The sequence below is a fragment of the Merops nubicus genome, unplaced genomic scaffold (genome assembly GCF_000691845.1).
Source record: "Merops nubicus isolate BGI_N331 unplaced genomic scaffold, ASM69184v1 scaffold3659, whole genome shotgun sequence".
In the NCBI taxonomy this organism is placed as follows: domain Eukaryota; kingdom Metazoa; phylum Chordata; class Aves; order Coraciiformes; family Meropidae; genus Merops; species Merops nubicus.
In genome coordinates this window covers 4108-19008 of record NW_008631476.1, presented here as the reverse complement: position 1 = coordinate 19008, position 14901 = coordinate 4108, and the positions used below count along the sequence as shown (strand labels likewise).

Below are 14901 nucleotides of genomic sequence, written 5' to 3'. Positions count from 1 at the left end.
TGGAGACTCCGTTCTGCTTGAGCATTCTGATACTTCATCAACAGGCAACCAACTTCAAATTATTTCCTGTTGGAGCTTAGTCTGACAGAAAAGATGAACTACCAAACTGAAAACCAGCTGGTGGTTGCCAGCATTCAACAGCCTCGTTTCATTTGTCTTGCACTAGTGGAATGGATCATGTCTTACATGGGGTCTTAGAGAAACGTGAGACCTGTTGGGAGGGGGAAAGTGAAGCCTGCAGACATCTGGGCCCTTTAAGAGCAGGTTGTCCCTCTGTCAGAGCTCCAGGAGTGGCAAAGGCTGGCGTGGTGGGTGGCTGGGGGCACTGAGATCTGCAGCCTGTCTCATGGCTTACTTTAACTCGGTGACCTCATCTCTGCTGAGCCGCTTCTCTAGCTGTTCTCTGTGCTTGCCTTAGTGATCTGAGCAGAGCCCTGGTATCCACAGCTCCATCAACTGACTCAGCGTGCTAATTAGTCACAAAGGAGCCCTGTTCCCGAGGGACTGATGCTCTCTGTGTTTTGGAACAGCTTCTCAGTGGCTCTGTTTCCCTCCCTGGGAAGCTGGAGTTGCCTTCTGCTGCTCAACAGGCAGAGTAATGTAGCAGATCTCACCAATAATATGTGGTACAAGTACAAGGTGGGTTTAGAAATGCTGAAAAGAGTCATGAGGAGTAATCTTGGGAAGAAAAAATGTAATCAGTAAGTGTATGACTGATTGGAAGTTTATTAGCTTCTTATTAGGAAGGTGAACTGTGTATTGGCAAAAATCACTACTTGAGTTCTGGATGTTTCTTTTGTGTTTACAAAATGGAAAAAAAACCCAAACCACTGGAGAGAACAGGAACACCACCAAAGAAAAAAGAAAACAAAAAACACACACCACCAAACAAACCAAAAATAACCCCAAATCCTTCTCTTTGAACTGTAAAATGCAAGTAGCTGTAATAACTTAATCAGGAGGAAGGAATGACAGATGGAAAATGAAGAAACTTGATACAGGTAGCCAAAGATATCAGTGGAATATTCAGAGCCAGTAGAATTAAATATTTGGATTGGGACAATTAGGAAGTGTTCAGATGCAAGAGGAGGAGCAATTCCAGCTTCAGCAGTGCATCCGTGCAGCAGTAATCGTGGTACAGAAATGGCCACAGGTTTTTATGTAGGAACAGGACTGAGGAGACCTCCTGAGCAACTGATTCTGTTCCTTTCCTTTTGTTTGCAACTCGAGTTATTACTATAAAAATCACTATGTACTGATAACATTCATCCTTTCAAAAAAATAGGGCTAAATTTCTTCTGTGAGCAAACCAGGAAAGTTTCGTAGCAGTCTGAGCTCAGGGAGCTCAAGCAGCAGCAGGAAAGTACTCTCAGGTCTTCAGAGAGGTAGCACCAAATACAGCAGGAGGAGATTTTAGCTGCTGCTGGGTTGTCCTCTGTTGGAATATGAACAAATCTCTGAAAGACTCGAGGTACATTTTGGGCTACTTGTAGAAATTTGGAGTAAATGTCATCATGATTGCAAATGTAGCCCCAGTGTGTGTGTGTGGGCTGCAGATGGAGGACTGGGAACCAGCACAGCAGGATGTGTTCCATGCTGCTGATGTAAGCATTTATTCAGATAACTTGCCTGAATATTGTAGCATGAATTTATCAGCTGTAATTGTAAACTTCTCTCTGGATAAGCAGTGGGAAAGAATTGGCAAGGCCTTTCATTGTGAGTGAGTTCTGATTTTTAGGATGTGAAACCATCAGCGAGGATGAAATTTTAGTCAAATAGTATTTGAGGGCACTTGTTTTAAAATAGTAACTTGTATCAATACTTCTACTGAAGTAAGTCTGAGTTTCCAGAACATACGCTGTGTGAATAGGAGGATTTACAATGTCTAAAAGTTCTGTAATTAAACAACAAAATCCCACTGATTTATTTTCTAGTAGTCCTTTTTCCTTTCCCAATTCTTTCCGACTCACCAGGTCTAGCATTATTTTTCAAAGTAGCCAGGCTTTCAGGAGCTATCAGCATATTTTTGGAAGATTAAATTGAAGTCATTCACACAGGTTTTAAGATGGGAAGCTTGCTTTCACTTTAGCCTGCTGGTAGATACTATTTTCTCCAATTTCAGTCCAATGCTTTTGTTGTTAGTCTCTATAATGTTATAAGAAATCCATTTGAGGCTTGGATATATTTTGCCCAACTTAAAATCAGCTTTTATTTTTGAGTGAAATGTGTCTTAAATCTGTCTTTGGATATATCTTGAAGTATTAGAAAATCTTCATTGGGTGTTTAATCTTTTTTTCTTTTTCTTTTCTTGTAGTTCTCCTGCCTTTGATAGATCGTATGGGAGATGCCAAAGACCAAGTCCGAGAGCAAGCACAGAATCTGATACTGAAGCTGATGGACAAAGCAGCACCACCCATGGTATGATGACTTCATCTAGATTCAGATGTAGGCCTCCAGAAGCTTATGACTTCTGCATGAGCTTGACTTTGAATTTGTCACGACGTTACAGCAGCTGCTAATGGTGTAAATGTTAAAGATAATATTAATGGTTTGACACTGATGCATTGTTCAGCTCAAGATAAAAATCTGGCACAGTGTAATTCAGCAGTTTTTGCATATTACAGCTAAATTCTCAGGAGATGTTTACATGTCACGTGGCAGGACTTTCATTAAGCATGTTTGAAGTGTCCTCCTGGATTTGAGTTTGCATAATGGGAATAAATCCATTTCTTTAGCTCTGAATTGATGTTGTTTTACTCCTGAACGTGCAGGAGCTGTCCTGCAGTTGAGATGTGTTCTACCATAGAAAATCTGGCTTTCTAGATGCATGACAAACATGCTGTGTGAGCCTTGGACAAACAGAGGTGGGGATAAGTTACCCTCTGATTTGGTCTTTTACTTTGAAGTTGAGTTACACAAACTTTTTACAGCTCTTACCATTGTGTGGCTTCCAAGTGCTAAATCTAACATTTCTACTCTGTGAATGTGAAAACTTTAAAATCATTTAACAGGATTATATTGTTTAAGCAATGATTTTATTTGGAACTCTGGTGACCCTGCTTGTCAGTAGGAACTTCTTATTTGGGGTTTTAATTTCCAAAGAAAATATGTTTTAGAGTTTGAAGTGCAGAAGTTAATAGGGAATGTCTTCATCTTTGTGAATTAAAACAAGGTTCTTTTGCTGCTAATTCCCAACTTGTATTCATAGGTAGAGGTTGCAATGTTTGTCCACAGGGAAAAAGATTTTTGAGACTTGCTCTGCAGGGAGAAGATTTTTCTCCATTACTGGGTCTGATTGGAGACATGGGTAGCATGTTAGGCAACAATAGAAACATATTTATTTGCCTTCCAACTCTTATGAGTCACTTTCTTGTATGATAACAGATCCAACTAGGATTTAGGTACCAAAGTCTAGTAGTGTCTTCCCCAATGACATGCCTTGACCTTTTCACTACATGTACTTTGGATCCTATTCACTGGCAGAGACATTGCAGCACTTTGTCATGCCTAAGTGCAAATAGTTGAGTGACACGTTCCTTTGCACAAGATGCTCCTAAATACTTGGCCTGCAGACCTGAAAGTACACCTGCCTCTACAGTAGCAGTGTTTGGGTAGGTGCACAGTGTCTTGGAGACACCTTCATTTGAACAACTGCTGATAAAGAGTGTGGTGATTTGTGCTAGGCCCTCATTAGGGAAGAGTTTTAGGTGACCGGTCCATGCTCCAGTTTCTGGAGAGTTGTTGGGCTGTATGCCAAGGTGATGGAAAGAAGCTTCCATCCCCTTGGAAGCTTGCTTGCAGTGTCAGAAAGAACAGAAGGTTCATGGGGTCCAAGGAACAGCCTAAGAGCAGATATGGAGCTCCTCTGGGGCAGGAGAAACCTGGCTTCAGTTTATGTATCGTTAAAAATGTGGATGAAGAGCATCACTCATCCTCACAGCAGGGACCAAAACAAGGAAGTCTTTCCTGTGCTGCCAACAGGGAAATACAGAGTTTTAGTCTCCCTTTGCTGCAGAGGAACATGCTTTTGGAAGAGCTGGGTGGAATATTTTGGGGGGGATAAGTCCTGTAAGTTTCCAATGAGCTCATCTTGTCTGTTCCAGTATGCTGTTGAATGATGTGGAGTTTCTCCTGTTGTCAATTCCCTTTTCTTGTTTTAAGTGTTTGGGTTCTTTGTTTGTGTGTTTTTATGAGTGAGAACTAGATGTAGCTGTTTATGGGTGGGAAAGCAGAAAAATAAGAATATAGGTGTATAAAAGCATAAATGGGACAAAGGGAAGTTGACACCAACTTGTGCTAGCAAGTCCTGAGAGCTGAAATTTCTAAACAGCTGTTTGAATCTCTCTATTTAGAATGCAGTTCTTCAGGTAGGGTTCATTTAGCAAAAGGCTGAATTACTCTTGAGCCTTACTTAGTTTCAGGTCTGTACAGTTCCCTCCCTACCTGTATTTTTGTACACCTAGCAAGGAGATTTCCTTTTTCCCACGTTTGTCCTGGGCAGTGGGGTAACTGGAAGGATGTTTCCTCCTGTAAAATCCTGTTCTTTGTTGTTAAGCTGTGCAGTTTTGGCAAGCCATACCCTGCTTGTCTCAGGTTTGTTTTCTCTAAGCGTAATGAAGTATAACACAAACAAACAAGCAAGTAACAACAGATGGGATGAAACAATCAAGCGAGGCTCTGATTGGAAAATTTTATGTCTGCTATGAAGAGTTCCACACGATTAATAAGAGAGGATCCAAGATTTTGTGCTCTCACCCTGGTGGTGTTGAGCCGGAGTTCGTATTAGCGAGGTTTATTATTTTTCCCAGATTACAATAATTAGTTCCTAATACATTGTAGCAGATGTGTGTGGAATCCTTACACGTTTGCAGCCCTCTGGGGGTGGTGCCCAGGCTGCCAAATGTGCTGCTGGCAGTGTGCAGCCATCACTAGGCAACGCTCCCCGCGGATGCCGTAATGGCAGCGCTGCAGCTGGGGGAGTTCCACTCGCAGCCCGCCCCGGAGATTCCCCACGCTCCCTGAGCTTCACCTTCCCCCTGCCTTTCACACCATGCCCTACAGCTAGAGAACGCCGAGGAGATGGAGAGGTAAAGGAGACGAAGGGAGGAGGGCAAGGCTAAAAGCAGGGAAGGAAACGGGAGTGCGCGGGAGGGTGAAGGAGGGTTTGGGAGCCAAGCGGCACAGGCACGGAAGGAGAAATGAAAGCAGAACAGAAATGGAAGGGGAGGAATTACAATGAACAGGCGAGAGATAATTGAAGAAATAAATTGAAAGTGAAAATAGGAGAGAAGCAGGAGTATGGATAATGAGCTAAAATGGATGAGAGGGTATTTTGGCAGGGAAACGGAACGCGAAGCAAAAAAATCGAGCAACTTCTGCTTGAGTCAGTAGTTTGTAACGTTAATGTTTGGTGTGTGTGTGTTAACTGTAACAATGCTGTGTGTTTTTAAGAGCTGTTTCTCAAGACAAATGCTCAGCTATTTCTCAAGGATGTTTTTAGAAATCGTTTTTGGCGTTTAACTAATCTGTGTTCCATCCTGTGCATTTTGTAACTTAATTTTGTCTGAGAAGTGCTTTTAATTTTCCAGTGGACCTGTCCTTTATTTTTTTTTTTTTAACTGTTATGGATGTAATTATAAAGTATGGAGAGTGACATTGTATTGTGCTGTTGGTAATCAAAGATGATTCTTTCTGTTTTTATAGTACATTTGGGAACGCCTTGCTCTTGGTTTTAAACACAAGAATTACCGATCCCGAGAAGGAGTGTGTTTGTGTCTTATTGCTACCTTAAACATGTAAGCTTTTTGTTTCTATGGAGACATAGCAGTTCTATCATTCTTCTGAATGTCATTTTTCTCTGAAATGAGTCATTTAGGAAGTCTGATTCAATTAAATTAATAAATGGGGAAAAGCAATCAACTTAACCTGTGAGCCTTCTGGAAGAAAGACTAAAGGTCTAGTGTTTTTGCCTAATTTAAAACTGGACAAAGGACTAGCAAAGGAGAGAGAGAGCTTTATTAATATAAGTTTGTATTTTATCAAAACTAAGCTGAAAGTTCAATTCTGCAATAAGTATTTTTTGGTGTAAAAAAAAAAAAACCCCAAATATTTAACATCTAACTTTTCTTCTAGTTACGGTGCACAACCACTGATCCTCAGCAAGTTGGTACCACATCTGTGTACAGCGTTTGGGGACTCAAATAGTCAGGTAAGGATTTCACTCCTTGGGCTTCAACAACTAGACTCTGACAGAGGGATGAAAGCAAAATCAATGTAGGCATTTAAGAAGAGCTGATAGGCTTGCTTGTATACAACAGATCGTTATTTTCTGCTATCAGAAACAATAAACCCATTTTCTTCTGATTCAGTCCATCCATTGGGAGATAAAAGGAAAGTTGCAGAGGCAGCAGTGTTGTGATATACTGGCTCCTTGAGTTTTGTGCTCAAAAAGTGCAACTAGTCATTACTGAAAATAGTTGTTTCTTATAGAGGATGTTGAAACAAGAGTATAGATATTGACAGGAAGAGTTGCCTCCAGAAGGAGCCCCCTACATGAGATGTGTAGGAGCTTGCCAAATTTGCTAGAGATAACATTATCATGTAATAATTTCCTAAATGGAATCCAAATGGCTTTGGAGCATGTGCAAGGACTGTAGTTAAAATCAGTTAATTAAATGAAAACATCTGCAGTGAAAATCAAGACCTAGTTCATGATGGTGACATCTGAACTTCAGAAAATCTTCCCATGGAAACTGATAAGCTCTCTCTTGATTTATCTGAAGCTCTATCTGAGAGAAAAGGCTATGAATACAGTAAGGAAAAAGGTAGCTTTGGTGGGAGATGGGCAACTAAAGAGGATAGTTCTTCATCCTTGTTTTCTGGGTGCAGCAAGGTCCTGGTCTCCCCTGTATGGCATAGCATCCTTCTGTTATAGAGAAAATCTTTCAAGAATTTCTTTTTTGTTGATCATTAGTAAAGATGTAGTTCATATGTTGATAGAGCAATTGTGGGTTTAGTTTGAACTGTTACAAAGAACAATATTTAAGTCTCTCCAGTAATTCTTTGTAGAGAATAATGGCTTTTACTAACATGCATATTGGGCAGTTTTTATTGTGATGACTATGGTTTAAAATTTTTTAGAGAGGCATGAAGTCTCCTTGGTTTAACTATTCATTCCCCTTCCCTGTGTTGGAAGGAAGAAAATGCTGATCATTTTAGCCCACTTTTGAGGGCAGTCAGGTCCTTAGTTGTCCAGAAGAACCTCACTGCATGTAGAAAGAGCTGAGAGCAACAGCAAGTGTCAGGGCTGAGTGCAGGGTCTAACTGCTGAAGAATTGCCTGCTGTGGTAGTCCTCAATAAGACCTGATTTTTTCCCCCATATATTCTTATGTCAGTCTCAGAAATTCCCTCTGGAGCTGTTACTTCTAGGATTTTACTTTCACCATCTGGAGATGCTCTGGCTTGGAACAAACACCATCTTGAAACTACAGTTGTATTTCCTTTCCTTCCATCCTGGCTGTTTTAAGTGTGTTGTGAAATGAGCTGGCATGCAGGTCGACAGAGACTGGGAGATGAGTGGGATGTCAGCCAGTGTTCTCTTTGTTTCTGTTACCCTAAAAAGAACCATTTAAACTGTGTTCACAGGTGAGAGATGCTGCCATACTGGCCATTGTAGAGGTTTATAGACATGTGGGAGAGAAAGTACGACTAGATCTTACCAAGAGAGGAATTCCTCCTGGAAGGTGAGTTAGCTGTTTTGATTTTTATCATCCTGAGCCATTCTGTCTTAGTGTTCTTTATTAGAACTTCAAACTCATTAAATGCTGTGTTTTAAAAATACTACTATTTTTATTCTAACTACTTTTGCTTCTGCTGTGGTGTTACTAGTGTTCTGACTTTGTTCTGTGGCTGTCTTTTCTGTTTGGAAGAGGTATACAGGTGTGCCATGAAAAGCAGCCTTCCATTCACCAGTTAAAATCCCTGAACTTTGGGAGAAGCTGAGAGCTGGACAATGGTAGAAAAAGGTTTCAAAATTAAGCCAATAAATGCTATATCAGACCAGTCCTTTCCAGTCTGGGCTTCAGGGAGAGAGAAGTATTCAGGAAGAGCACTGGCTGCTCTACCTGTTACACATGTCATCACAGGGTGCTGGATGTTTCTTGCAAAAGGTGTAAAGAAAGCTCTGAAAATGTCTACTTTGGATGCTCCTTTCTCTTTCTTAAAAGCAATTTTGATCTTTGAAGGCTGATTTATGTTGTGTGTAGTTCAGTTTACAAGAAATAAAAGTAGCTGTTGTTTTGTTGCTGCCTTGGTAAGGATATGTTTAAATAAGAAAGCTAGACAGAGGTGGAAATAGTGGGAAAGACTGTTTATACAATAAAACCTTCAATATTCCTTTTTAAAACAATTTACACATCTTAAAAAATGTGCAAACCCCTTATCAAGTAACATATCCCTCTACTCTGGATCATCTCGCTGCTTGATTTTGATGAAACTGAATATATCTACAAAACAGTGTCAGAGTATCAGAGCGAATACTGTGACTCATCAGAGCCTTCTAAAAGAACTATTAGTCCTGATTTTTTCCTGATTTATTTGTAAGGTATCAAAAGATCATAGGAGAATGGTATTGAGTTCATTGTTTAATGTTCCAGGCAGAGTTCAGCCTGTTTGGACAAAAGCTTCTCTTGCCTACGTAAAGTTGTGCGTATTCTTTTATTTAATGGCTCTCATAATTTTGGATTATTAAGAGATTAGATGGCTACCACAGAAGTTTAAGCTGTGTTATTACTACAATTCAAAAAAATTAAGTTTCATAGCAGATAAACATAATGAAGAAGATCCTGCTTACATCAAGGCAGGATCTTGGACATCTTTTGGAACAGAGAGTAAGAACAAAAGAGTGCAGATAACAGCTTTCATGTGTACTGTGTCTGTTGAGTCTGACCATAATTTTAGGTTCAGCACTCATCCTGTTCACATTTCCCTGTGGTACAAACTGAGTAAATCTTGGGATCCAAATAGGATTAAACACCACAGGAGCTTTGTACCCTCAGGGTGATGAGCAGCTTCTAATTCAGTTGCAGTAGGTACCAAATGGTTTTTTCTATGCTCTGAGTCAGTGGAATACAGAATTCCCCCTGATCTGAAGGCGAGTGTAGTTGCACCATTTGCATTTATATAAAGAAGGGAGGCTCTGCTTGGTGCATGTTAAACGGGCTGTTGCCACTGAAACTCAGCAGTTCTGCACCTGGTGGCCAAGGCTAGAGTAAAATAATCAGTTAGCTGGGTCTGGGTGCTGTGTCCTCTGTGGTATTCTCAGTTTGGGATGAAGAGGGGAGTTAGGATTTGCTCGAGCATGGGGCTGCTAGATGGCTGATGGAAAGCAGAGTTGTTGCAGTCTCTCCTTACTCCCTCACACGAGTAGCACAGCGGCTGACAAAGCTCAGGAAAGACAGATTAGCTCTGTGGTAGCCCAGGCTGTTGTTCCTCACAGGCAGACCTAATTTGAGACATTTCTTCCCCAGTGCCTGTCAGAAGTTTTCCCTTCACGTAGGTGCTTTAAAATTTTCATGTGGTTACACAGGACTGGTGATGTGTGGAGAAAAAGCCCTTTTGATGCAGGGTATCATCTTGTCCTTGTTTTGAGGGGAATCTGTATTCACATTTGTGTGTCTGGGTAGGTTTTAAGGGTTTTAAGTATTACAGATAATCTGTAGTTCAGACACGGCTGCTTTCAGTTGTTGAGTTCAGCCTGAAGAACTGCACTGCAGCTCCTTTACTGTACGACAGGGCATTCAGAACTGTGTGGAAGCCTAAATATTTGCAGAAACCCAGATCTCTGCAGTATTTGCTGCACACGTGATGGAATAAAAAGTAGGCTTGTTTAGTTTACATAACATATTACACATTAGAGATCTGTGTGTTGCTGCTTGAATGTACTCTGCCCTAAAGCACTGATAATAAGAGCTCACATCTGCTGAAGGGAAGGCAGGAAAGTTCATCAAGCATTGTGTTAAGAAATTGTTCAACTTCCTTAAATATGCAAATGGTGTATACATGTTGTGGCTATACAAAGCCAAATGCAGTTAGTAATTCAATAATAGTAGGCTTAAAAGGTTTTGTAATCTGCACCTGGTAGGTTTGCCTCAGTGGAAAATCCTGGATTTTCTAGAGAAGGTTTTAGACCTGGTGGAGTCTAGGGAGTTAATAAAAGATGGGATCTTAATTTTGTAGTTCAACTTTACTTGTTACTACTATATATTTCTTCACAGTGTGTTTTTACTCTTTAAAGAGATGAATTTGTGAGTTGGTTCATAAAGAAAATCAATGAGTGCCTGTTTCTATTTCATTTTTTTCAACTTACAAAACTCATAATACATGTTTTGCTTAAAGCACATGTGTTTTTTCACAAAAATCAGTATCAAGTCACTGTTTGGAAATTTGGCTGTTGGTTTCCCTTCTGTTAAAGTTGCTGCCAAAGAGGTTTTTTAGTCATTGGTATCAGGCCTGTAAGTATTAGTGTTAATGTATCTGTGAATACCAAAAGTGGATGTTGTATTTCTTGTTCTGGGAGCCAAGAAGAGTGCACAGATTTTGTTCTGTATGGGCCAAACTGAGTTTGTTACAGCATGGAATCTGTATAGCTCATCTTCCCTGAGTGGAAGTAGTCCATGTGGCTCTGGATAGCAGTTGGTCAGAGTGTTAAAAGCTTTTTAAGATTTTTTTTCAGGAAGTCATCTGACAAGTTTTCCCACTGTTGCTTGAGAAGCATAATGTATAAAACCCAGTTGTTTGTTTAGTCCTTATGTCTAGACACACAAGTTGATATCCTGAAACGTTACAGGATTGCAGCATGCATTTCTGAATACTGCCATTTGACTTATCTGTCTAGTTTGTGTTGTAGATGAGGTCCATCTGTGTGTCCAGATGTGGACACGTGTCTGTTCAAGATGCTTTATTTTTGGAAGAGAGAAGTAAGGGGAAATAAGTGCAAGGCTTCATCTGGGCCATTTCCTGCTTTAGACTCTTTTTGGACATGAAGAATGGACCGATGGCCACCCTTTCTTCTTCTTCTTCCTGCTACTGACAGGGGACTGGTGCTTTTTTTTCTCATCATAACAAGGTCCAAACTTTCAGTTATCCCCCTCTGCTTGTCATGCAAACAGTTGAACTTCATCAGTAGTGGCTTTTCAGTCTGGCAGTGCAGTGCATATTCTTGGTGAGCATTTCCATGTGCACACGTGTCAGCTCACGCTGTCTTAGGGTACATTGTTCCTCTCATGGATTGGAATAACCATGTTAAGGCCATCCTTTGATGGAGACCTATCACCTGCCATAGGAGAGGGTTTAGCAGGCTGCTAGGAGCCCCTGTTTCAAGTGCTACAACCTGATAGATTGACTCAGACAGCAACAATCATCCAGCTCATGCAGAAGTGGCCTGCATGTTTTTTTGGTCAGTGGGGGTTTTTCCTTCCATATGTGAAATGGCAGAAGTTGTCTGTGCCTTCTTTAAGAAAGAAGATAATGTCTGGTCACCAGTGACATAGTATTTCTACTGACTGATGACTTTACTGATGGACTATGCATGTCATATCCAGAGTTGGGCTTGCAGGTATGAGATCAAGGAGTAATAATGCTCCTCTTCTTCAAGAACCTTCCTTACTGCTGCTGCTGATGAAACCAGCCTTCACCCGGCCCTGTCAGCTTCCTTGGGTTCCTCTTGGTCAGGCTTTGTTGTTCCAGGAGCTCAGCCCCTGTAAACAATCTTAAATTGATTGTGGTTGCAATAATTTTAGAGACTTCAGCCCATACTGCCTCGCTGCCTGTGGCTGTGTGAAGAAATAGAAGATAGTAGCATGAAGAGCTGGGTGGGAGGAGAGGGAGGAAGAAACTTACTGTGAGAGTCTTAGCAAAGTAGTAGTTACAGATCCTGTAAGCTGTGGTAAAGAGAGGGTTGGATCTGCAGTAGTGCTTGACCATCTTGTCACCTGTGTTTTACTGGATTTTTCTTCTTTTTAATTATGACCAAATACTTCAGAGTATGCCTCTGGTCCTGAAGACATGCCTTGAAAGCTTTAGGAGTGGCAGTACTTAGGTGTGCTCCAGCCTGCACCACTGACTACATAGCATCCAGTGCTGGGAAACACATTTTTAAACGTTCATAGTTAGTACTTTGTCAGATATTTTGCCCAGAGTGGGAGCCAATGTGTATATTACTATATTTATAAGGAAGCATTTTGTTTAAAATGCTCAGGAAAGCATGTTTGAAACAAAGTTCAAAAGAGGAGGAAATACTTTCTTTTGAATGCTCAAAAATACGTGTGCCAAACGTGTAACATTTTTTCCTAACAAGGCATAAAAATTGAAGTGAGTTTTTAAAGGAAATCTATTAATCTCTCTAGTCTTCATGTTCAGTTTCTCTCAGGTTAAGTTTCAGTCCTTCAGATGGAGTTAAGTCCTCATCAACCAGGTGAACTGTGAACGCAGTGTTTAGTATAGGATAGAGCATATTGAGGGCAACTTGCAATCACTAGTGAACAGTGAAAATACTTCCTATGGTACCTACAAAGCAAATGCATTAACTTGCTTTGATGAAAGCAAAGTGGCATAATGCATTACTGTGGGTATTGATTTTTGTAGCATGGTAATGGGTTCCACGTGGAGTCCTTAGTAACTGCTACTACCCAAAAAGCATTTCAGATGTTTACTGTACTTGGGTTTTTTTTCCTGGGCTAAGTGGCAAAACAAACCAACCATTTTGGTGTAAATTGCATTTGGTTTACAAATTGACCTTTTCATGGAAAGAGCAAGGTTTAATATTAAAGCAGTGTCATCTGACATCTGTGAGTGGCTGTTTCACACATGTTGCTGTGGCTGTGCTGGTTGTAGATGTGAGGGTGGTGCAAAGGAGAGGGGAAAACAGATTCCAGGGAGAAGACAGACAAGAACGAAGTTAAGGGAAAATTAGGCCAACTACTATTGAGCTACATACAGTTTTGAGATAATTTGAGATGGTAAAATAACTGCTGGTTTGCATTAGAGGTTATTGACTTCATGGTTTTTTTTGGTTTAATTTTTAGATGCTTGTAATAGGGTTGGATTTTTTTTGTGGAATTCTCAACTAAATCCAGGTATTTCTTTGACTAGTTCTAGTCCAGGCCAAATTTGCTCTCCATCAGATTGCCCTGAAGTATCTGGAAAGTAAAAATAGCACTTTGTGAGAGCTGTAAAACATGGGAAATTAGGGAAGAAGGGCCCAAGATTTTTTATGCACTTCTCTGGCTGCATTTCATGATTTTATTGCATTCAATCATGGCTGAATAAATGAGGTAGCAGTGAATGAACAGGGTGTGTGGTGGATCAGAGAAAACTGTGCACAGACTGTCTACACAGATCATTGAGTAAAAGTGGGGTGTGCATAAGGAAGTGTACAAGTTAAATCTTTGTGTGTCCTTGATGTTGCTCCTTTTGTGTATTTTGAGAATTTTCATACCCAAGCACTGTTTTTACCCATTTTTCTTGGTTTGCCTTATGGTAGTTATGGCAGAAGTGATGAAAAATGGCTGTTTAAGTTTTCTGCCAGCTTCCTGAGCAGCTTTTCCTACTTGGTGGGACTAGATGGCAAATCTAGAGGTTTTGTTTTGGTTGTGTGTGGTTTCTTTGTGTTCTTTTTTTTTTTTTTTGTGGTGTTTGTTTCTGTTTATATGTAGCTTAGTACTTGCAGTCTGTTTTCAGTTGTGAGAGTTAAGATCTGTGGTCTGGGTGTTGACATGAGTGAAGTGTTTTGTCTACCTTAAGTTTAGAAAAGAAGCATTTCCTGTTACTGTGAAAATGCTAACTACTAGGAAAACGTTTTCATAACAAAACTGGAAAAATTGTGATGAGCAAAAACTTGTAATTGTCTCAGAACAAATGAAGTACTAATCCATATTTCTTTTCCCAATTGATCATAGTTAAAATTCTTGCCTTTTAGTGTTGTGTATAAACAGAGTAATACTGCAGACATCTGAATCCAATATATACACTAGTACTGAACCTGAAATTCAGGATGTCAGTAGATTTTAATCAGTTTTGTTATTTGAGTTGACAGTTTTCCAGGCATTCATATGGAGATGCTCAACTAACTTAGGAGGAGTCCCTGAAGAATAGTTTCTTGATATTCTTAATCCCTTTTATATTCTGTATTAGTGATTTATTTATGTTAATAAATGGTTTCTATTTTTACCAGTAACCCAAGGGATTTCAGAGATATAAAAATGTTTCCTTGTTGTTTTTCACAGGTTGCAAACCATCTTTGCAAAATTTGATGAAGTAAGAAACTCTGGAAATATGATTTTAAGTAGCATCAATGGTGAGTGTCAAAGATCTTATGTTTATGATCAGCTTCAGATTAATAGAAGATATGTTTAAATGCTAGCATTATCTAGGTGATATGGATAACTAGAAACATGTAAATGCTAAGAAAATGAGAAACTTAGTGAAACAAACTTAGACTACATTACTGAAAGTATTTGCTGGCCTGAAGTCAGGATACCATTTAAAAGGTGTTGAAACTGGATGGAAACAAGCAGCGAGTCTTTAACAAGTTACATGTGTGCTCAGTAGAGGATACAAGAATGCTGCAAAGTATTCATGCATGGGAAAAAAGGTCAGATGAACCTTTATCCTGTCTTACAGTAAGTTTCTGAAAGAAAAGGGCTATTTAGTGATGCATGTGTTTGATTTCTCAGTCAAAATGATTAATAACAATGATAATACCTAGAGTTTTAAATAATAGATATAGGTGACTGCAGCATTCAAAGATGCTCTAAATGTTGAAGTTAAGACTTCACTGAGCTTGAGCTTAATTTTTGGTGTCTTTCATGAGAAGAAAAGTTGTGTAGAGAATCCTTGTTGCT

At 39.9% G+C, this 14901-nt stretch overlaps 1 protein-coding gene across 1 annotated transcript; it reads left to right on the top strand.

Moving 5' to 3' along the window:
- Window positions 1–2314: 2314 nt before the first annotated feature.
- Window positions 2315–14354, top strand: LOC103779907 (CLIP-associating protein 1-like; the record flags this gene model as incomplete). Its single annotated transcript, XM_008947551.1, has 5 exons — window positions 2315–2418; window positions 5704–5795; window positions 6133–6208; window positions 7646–7743; window positions 14284–14354. Coding segments are annotated over 5 exons (441 nt in total), but the record flags the coding sequence as incomplete, so codon positions are not given.
- Between the last annotated feature and the right edge of the window lie 547 nt (window positions 14355–14901).